Source organism: Lolium rigidum, chromosome 1 (genome assembly GCF_022539505.1).
Source record: "Lolium rigidum isolate FL_2022 chromosome 1, APGP_CSIRO_Lrig_0.1, whole genome shotgun sequence".
NCBI classification, from domain to species: Eukaryota; Viridiplantae; Streptophyta; class Magnoliopsida; order Poales; family Poaceae; genus Lolium; species Lolium rigidum.
In genome coordinates, this window is record NC_061508.1 from 245,114,927 (window position 1) to 245,122,451 (window position 7,525).

Genomic DNA, 7,525 nt, shown 5'->3' on the forward strand with positions numbered 1-7,525 from the left:
ATGACGGAGGTAGCAGTGTAGTAGGATGTCCTCATCAAAACCCTAATCTAACAAATCAGGACGCCTAGTTTGTTCATATTTATTTTACTCCCTCTGTCCGGAAATATGTGACTCAGATTTATCTAAATTTGTACCTACACCTAGACGAATTCAAGTCACTTATTTATGGTGTAATATTTTAAAATAATAAAATTATAGTAGGAGAATTCCTTCGTCGCTTGCACGCGGACTTTAAAAGTTAGGCTTGATATCCTATCAATCCGATCAATGCAGTGCTCCCGTTGGTTTATTTCGTACAGACGACTTTAGAACTCAGGATGTATGTATATTAAACTGAAGAGTAGACTACTTTTGTTTACTTCTGTTTTTGTTTGCAGAAGACATCTTCTCAACCTCTACTTTGCGTGTGTTTGTTGAAACGATCGTAGGATAGAGAAGGGCTGGAATCGCTTCATTTACCATTTAAAGACCAAAAGATGTTTGGGACTTGGTCCATCCGTAGCAGCAAGACAAGGCAAATTCTACCATCTAGCAATGCGATGCCTTGCTTCAACCTCATATGAATACACAAGGAAATGCCAGCGTACGGAAATGATTGCTTCCGCATTCATCAGCATTGGAAAAAAAGTTTGAGCAGCAAATCTCATCTTGCTCTCATTCTTGTCTATACAAAAAAGACACCTGCAGAAGCAGAACCTTGCCTGCCTACCTGCATGAGCTGTAAAGCAAAATGGTGCCAAACTCTTGATCTTGAGCACTACCCCTTGCCCTTGGCACACTAGTACAACATTCAAGGTCCAAAACTCGACCCGGTTTGCATCATCAGGTGTTAGTGGGTTATTATAGTATCCCCCTCCTCTCCTCTTCTTTCTAGGGTAAACTATTGCCGGCCACTGGTTAGTGGAATGTCATATCTATCATGCTCTAATTTTTTTTTGAAACATTTTCACGAAATTCTTGCAACGAGTTAGCAGGTAACAGAACATAGTCGCTCCAGGATGTAGCGTAGCCGCCTAGGTAGACCGAGACAAGAAGAACTCGAAGTCTGGATGGTGGTTCACAGACGACTTCTCAGATCCCCTAGGAATGACAGCCCTTGCCATCTCCAATGCACCTTGCTTCAGTGTCCTCAGCCTCTCTTTCACAACTTCAGCGCAATGGGGCTTTGATGAATCTGGACATCTCAGCTCAAACCACTGCTCTCCCTACAAAAAAAGACCTTACATGTTAAACTGAGTCTCGCTATCATGTACAGCTCAAGAACTCAAAACGAACCAAGCACTAGGAACAAACTTTGACTAGACAGCCAACACTTCAGCTTGCACCAACTTTCTGGAGTTTTCAGTTAAATTTAGAGCTACATTGTGGATACACTCAGCACTGCAATAACTCACTACATTCGTAAAAAAGTTAAAATGGTACCTTGTCATTGTAACCCTGCAGACCAGCAACTGGGCAAACTATACGGGTGTGCTGACCACCACTCATATCTGGGGAGGGCATTTCTTGAACCAATTTACCCAGTGAATGGTAGGTCAAGAAAGACGCGCGGAAGTTCCCATGAGGTACACGATAAACAGGATACCAGGCAACACAGTACCTATAAATGCAACACACTGCCGCCATCAGGAACAAACCAACAAGTTCAGGAAGCAGTGGGAGTAAAATATCTGGGATCAGGAACAAACCAAGAAGCTGGATGCAGATCACACAGTTTCACATTTTGCAGCTTTTCAGAATCACCAGAGAGATTTAGGCTGCTAAGGTCCTTGATTCTGCAATTTTTTATTGCTGTGAGAATAATATACAACAAAAATCGAGAGAGCAAATAGTAATTCTATTTTTCACAAGTTTCAAGTTCTTTTTAATTTTGGAAAAGACAGATTATGCTTACGTAGTCACATGAGAAAGTATGCACAAAATAAAGATATGATGCAGCGCACATCAGCAACATATTTGTGATTAATCCGATAACAACTTATAAACCAAATCTCTAAGCTACTCAGTAGGGTACAAATAAGTCGTGTTGGTTTTGGTCAGACCCATCCCGATCAGCTTAAACAATTTGTATCACCAAAACATGTACAGCGTGTTTCACAGGAAAACAGTCTGTTGCCACCCTGATTGTGCAAAGCAACATTGTTCACAAACTGAATACTAATTTATACATTATACACTGGTCATAAAAGCTACCTTGCCTGTATTAAACTGTTCATGACAAGAACTGACAAGTATCCTTGACTGCTTCTAATAAAGTAATGGATGGGAAACCGTTGCACTCGTAAAACCGTATAAGCAGTTTTTAGACAAAGAGGACACTGGATTGAAAAGACATGTATACACTTGAACGAACTGGTGGTGCCAGGAACTTAAGGATAAAGTAACAACTAGTGGTTGAAATCAGAATATTTCAGATGGCATGCTTAGAATTTGTAAGCACAACAAAGACTCAAAGAGAACTTACTTTTCAAACAATGGAGGTCGACAAGAAGGCTGCTCTGTTTCGAAGTATTCAAAAATGAGTTCACCATGATCATGTGCGGAGAAAGATGTTTCTGAAAAGAATGTGTTACTTTGCTCAAATGGTTTATGCAACTTCGCAGGCACAGGTTGAGAACTCATAAGGCTTGTGGTACTTGATACCCCCAACATATTTCGCTCTTCGACACCAAAACCATTATCCATATTCTTTGCAGACCACCCAAACAGCTGGATGGCAGATAGATAAGGAACAAAATATGCACAGAACTCTGAATTGGTGCGGTGTGGTGCTATAGAACTGCAATCACTGAGATCTCTTACTTCCAACCCATAGCACCCTGGCTCTTCATACCACTCCCATATATTCCTCAAGTACATATTCGAAATGTATTGTTGACAAATTGAGTGCCTAACTGACTGATCCTGTGAAGAGTTGCTCATTTTCACACGAGGAACATGCCCAATGACTGGAGTTGCAGAATGCAGAAATATCTCAAGATCGGTAGTTGGATAACCAGCAGACAGGTGGGCATCTGCAGCAACTTGCACCTCACAGGCATCATTAACAACCTTGGTCATCTGAATTAGATGCATTTCAGAACTGCTAAACTTTTCAAGACTGTGATTCCCTTCAACAAAAGGAATTACATCACATCGGACCAATGAGTCGGTTTCAATGGACTTGGAATCTGCAAAATGATTTGCGCTGCGTGTTAGAAAGGCTTTTCAGTGTACTATGTTATATCTTATCATAATGTCTGGACATATTAGAGAGAAAATTGCTATGCAAAATATCTACAGATTCAGCCATACCAGGTGATTGTAGTCCAGAACCTGTCCCGATAGCATAATTGCCTCGGAGTGAACCTTGTAATCCTCTTTTCAGCATGGGAAAATCTCCTACAACATGATCTGTTAATTGACTAGATTCTGAAGTACAATTTCCCTTTGCAGACTCAAGAGTTGTAGGTTCAGAAGCTGAATTTGATTTCATCTCACAAGTTGATTCTCTGCAGTGCACACCGTTGGATAGCCTTCTGCTTAAATCAATGTTCTGCTCTTTGTCAAAATCAACATTTGATTTGCAATTGCTGTTTTGCTTTGCACCTGTAAAATGATTGTGACTTGTTCCTGATCCAGCATTTGATTTGCTATTGATGTTTTCCTTTGGACTTGTAAAATGATTGTGGCTTGTTCCTGTTTCAGAGTGCTTAAATGGAATTCCATTACTCCTCTTATGGATGAAATTCTTGATGGAGCGTTTCAACACAACTCCATGCTGAGGCTGAATGCTATCAACATGATGATGTCTATGTGAGTACTCCTTAGTGTTTAGTTCCTTAAGCATCTGCCTAGAAGAGCTACCGGTATACTTTTCATTTGGACGATGCATAACAGCAGGTGCATGCTCTCCATTAAAGCTCTTCCACATTGACATTTTCTTCTCTTTTCTAGCTCTCTTTCTCGAAATTACTAGACAGAAATCACTGCCTCTGCTACCATCGCTGCACAAATGGGCTGCCTGGGTTCCATTGCACACACCAACACCATTTTCAGAAGAAAAGTCACTACTGCAGTTGGAATTCTCTAGCCAACTGTCATCAACTCCGTCACTAGAGCTGCAAACTTCTGCCGTTTCACATTGATTGTGTCCACGTTCATTTCTAGAACTTAACAGTGTCTTGGTGCTACCACTACAGGGCCCACTTCTGCTGGCATGACGAGGCTCTTGAGATGAATCCATCAGTTCCAAATTTGGAATGTTATCCAAGTACCTGTTACATTGTCCAAACAATTCCAAGCATGATGTAGTTGGTCTAGACAGTTCTGTCTCATCACAGTACGACGCGCTTGAAACTGAAGCAACTGAAAAGCCATTGTACTCATTATCATTTTCACTGTCAGGGGCCTTTTCAGAGGCTTCTTTCACGGAAGAACTGGGAGAAAAGGTTTCCTCAAATAGTATATCACCAACATGCTTAGGTGAAAGTGTCGAACCTTCACAAGAATCAATCATATCAACTGATTGGGTACAGCTGTTGCTCTCTGCGAACGTAATTTCAGATCCATCTGTTGGCTTTCTGAAATGTTGCCTGCGCTTCTTGTTTTTCTTTTTGCTCTTCCTTCTTGTAGTATGCCTTGCATCCGTCTTTGTCTTGGTAGAGGTATTTTCTGAGAAACCTGAATCAGACATACTATTGGATGCTGTGGATCTCTCTACCAGCAGCCTTGATTGATTAGCTGAATAACTTCTAGATTCTTCTGGGACACTTAAATGCAAGATAATAAGTGGAGATGCATGTTCAGAGAAGTGGTAGAGACAATCGGGCATGAACGTCGTGATGATGCACCGCCTGAAAAAGAAGTACACAGAATTACCAGAAGCAAAATACAGGTACTCATCTCCGACAGCTGTTTAGAATTTCAAGGTGGAGGTAAAAAGTAAAAACTAGTGCAAGATGCTGCTGCAATTGAACTTCTCTTTTTGCGAGGATGCTGCAATTGAGCTTGTAAAACGATGATACGAAAGAAGGATGATCGTGCCAATTCAGAAAAGATAAATATGTTCTATTACTCGGTAGATGTATACACAAGTCGACACAGAAATGAACATAGCTATACCTCTGTTGCATCAGCTGCTGCTGCTGCTGCCTTGCTTCAAGACGAGCTACATGACGCTCCTGAAAATTGCCAGAAAGGAAACATTACAGGGTGTGCCAACACAGAGACGTTCCTGCTTCTAGTCTAGTCTAGGAACAAAAAAGGAAATAATTTGCAGTTATTCGGCACATACAAACAGGAAATTGGTTGGGTTCTTCCTCTCTGATGGGGTAAACAGGCGATTGATCTTCCTGTTGGCAGCGCCATCACTAGTACCATTGGCAATTCCATGTACAGTTACCATTTTGCATCAGTCCTGCCAGAGGTAGGAGAAGCACATTAGAACCCTGAAAGTATGTGTATAGATCCTTAAGAGAAATAAATGGCCCTCAGTTCTACACACACAAAAATATAGAATCCATCGACAGCGATATAGAAGTCAAACCGCATGTTTTGCGGATAATATAATCACCCCCCATATTTGAAACAACAATAGTAAGTGTGACTGAACCGTTATGCATGACAATTATAAGTGTGAACCAACCGTTAGAAGCGCGCATTAATACACCGAATCGTTTTACCGGACATGTGGCAAACCTAGACGGCAGCATATGAGGCAAGTAGAAGAAAAGGCAACACAGAAGGTGAGTGACACATCAGCTATGATCCAATGGCACCAAACTGAATGTGCCGGTGACAGGTAGCATGTTGACCTTCAGGTTAAGCCTAAATGAATGACACAGCCACCGCCCATGTTTGACCAAAACAACAAGCTGCAGCACGAGATTTCTTCTTCCAGTCTGAACTGCAGAATGCTATTTTGATTCCAGCACCCAATATTCAAACCGTGACAACACTTTCAAGATGCTTGACCAAACAGCAAACCACGCGCGGCAGGAGATTTTCCTCCTCCAGTCCAAACCCCAGAATGCTATTCCGATTCAACTCGCAATATTAAAACCCTAAAAAAAACATTTTAAATGCTATGGAATGCTATTTCGATTCCAGCACCCACCCAATATTCAAACCGTGACAACACTTTCAAGATGCTTGACCAAACAGCAAACCACGCGCGGCAGGAGATTTCCTCCTCCAGTCGAAACCCCAGACTGCTATTCCGATTCAACTCCCGATATTAAAACCCTAAAAAAACATTTTAAAACGGTTCCTAGAGGTAAAGAGGAAGACGAATTCAGAAATGGATTTGTTAACACAAAACAAACAAACATTCAGAAGAACACTCCAGATGTAGTTAAGCTAGTAGGAGAATTCGCACGGGGCTGCTGGACGCGGAGATTTCTTCTCCTTCCAGTCTGAACTCCAGAACGCTATTTCGATTCCAGCACCCACCCAATATATTCAAACCGTGACAACACTTTCAAGATGCTTGACCAAACAAACAGCAAACCACGTGAGGCAGGAGATTTCCTCCTCCAGTCCAAACCCCCAGAGTGCAATTCCGATTCCAACTCCCGATATTAAAACCCTAAGAAAACATTTTAAAACGCTTCCTAGTAGAGTAAAAGGAGAAGACGAAGTCAGAAATGGATTTGTTAACACAAACAAACAAACAAACAATCAGAAGAACACTCCAGGTGAAGTTAAGCTAGTACTAGGAGAATTCGCACGGCACTTGAAATCATTACAAGCAAACAATCAAGCAATCGATCGATCGGTGTGGCCTGGCTGGAAGCGGAGAAGGCGAGCACGGAAAGTAAGAAATCCGTCCACGGCAAGCCCTAACTGGCAGCAGTAATGCTAGGAACGACAATAATTAAGCGGAAGCACGCGATCCACGAGGGCGCACGAAATGGTAGCAAACAGGCGAGCTGTGCCCTAGCAGATCAAAAAAAAAAAAAAATCGGCGTGCCTAGCACGAAAGGAGATACGGATCGCACTCATCGCGCAGGGATCGTAATCATGGGACGGGACGGGGTGGGGAGCGGATCGATCGGGAAGCGCAAAACCTAGCGGGGAGATTTTTTGTGCAACCCGGAGGAGGATCGAGCGAGCGGCGCCCCCGCATCTGCCGGTGGCGAGCGAAGCGAAGCAAAGCGGAGCAATCTCCGCAGCAGGAGGAGAAATAACCGGAGGGAGGGGAAAGCGGGGGGAGGGGAGGGAGGAGTGGCACGCACGGTGGCCGCGGCGCGGCGGTGGCGGTGGCGGCGAGGTCGGAGCTGGCGCCCCGATCCGAGTCTGGACGGCGGGGTGGATCGGGCGGGCGATGGCCGGAATTGGGAGGAAGTGCAGGCTCTGAAATACAATCGGGCAGGGAGAATGGGGAGAGGGTGGGTGACGGGGGAGGTGACGCGGAGAGAGGAGCTGGTAGGTGAGAAGAGAAGAGAAAGAGAAGAGAATATGCTGGACCGGACCGGACCTGACCTGACCGGACCGGACCAAATACCTGCTGCTCTGCTGCTGCTGAATTCTTTTCTTTTCTTTT

The 7,525-nt window shown here is 43.4% G+C and overlaps 1 protein-coding gene across 1 annotated transcript; it reads right to left on the minus strand.

Moving 5' to 3' along the window:
* Positions 1–787: 787 nt before the first annotated feature.
* LOC124692144 lies at positions 788–7,275 on the minus strand. The gene is made up of 8 exons (XM_047225451.1): positions 7,218–7,275; positions 5,276–5,398; positions 5,104–5,162; positions 3,295–4,835; positions 2,465–3,170; positions 1,689–1,775; positions 1,423–1,600; positions 788–1,205 (listed from the first exon to the last, which is right to left on the minus strand). The coding sequence occupies exons 2-8, from the start codon at positions 5,384–5,386 to the stop codon at positions 1,014–1,016; spliced, it is 2,874 nt and encodes a 957-aa protein (XP_047081407.1). The 5' UTR covers positions 5,387–5,398; positions 7,218–7,275; the 3' UTR covers positions 788–1,013.
* Positions 7,276–7,525: the final 250 nt, after the last annotated feature.

What these genes read in the sequence shown, in the direction of transcription:
- LOC124692144 (XM_047225451.1), bottom strand. Translation starts at nt 5,386, where the DNA reads ATGGTAACTGTACATGGAATTGCCAATGGTACTAGTGATGGCGCTGCC. An exon ending in CGACCTCCATTGTTTGAAAA is followed by an intron (nt 1,776 to 2,464) that starts GTAAGTTCTCTT and finishes AAAAAATTGCAG; the next exon opens with AATCAAGGACCTTAGCAGCC. An exon ending in GATCTGCATCCAGCTTCTTG is followed by an intron (nt 1,601 to 1,688) that starts GTTTGTTCCTGA and finishes TTGCATTTATAG; the next exon opens with GTACTGTGTTGCCTGGTATC.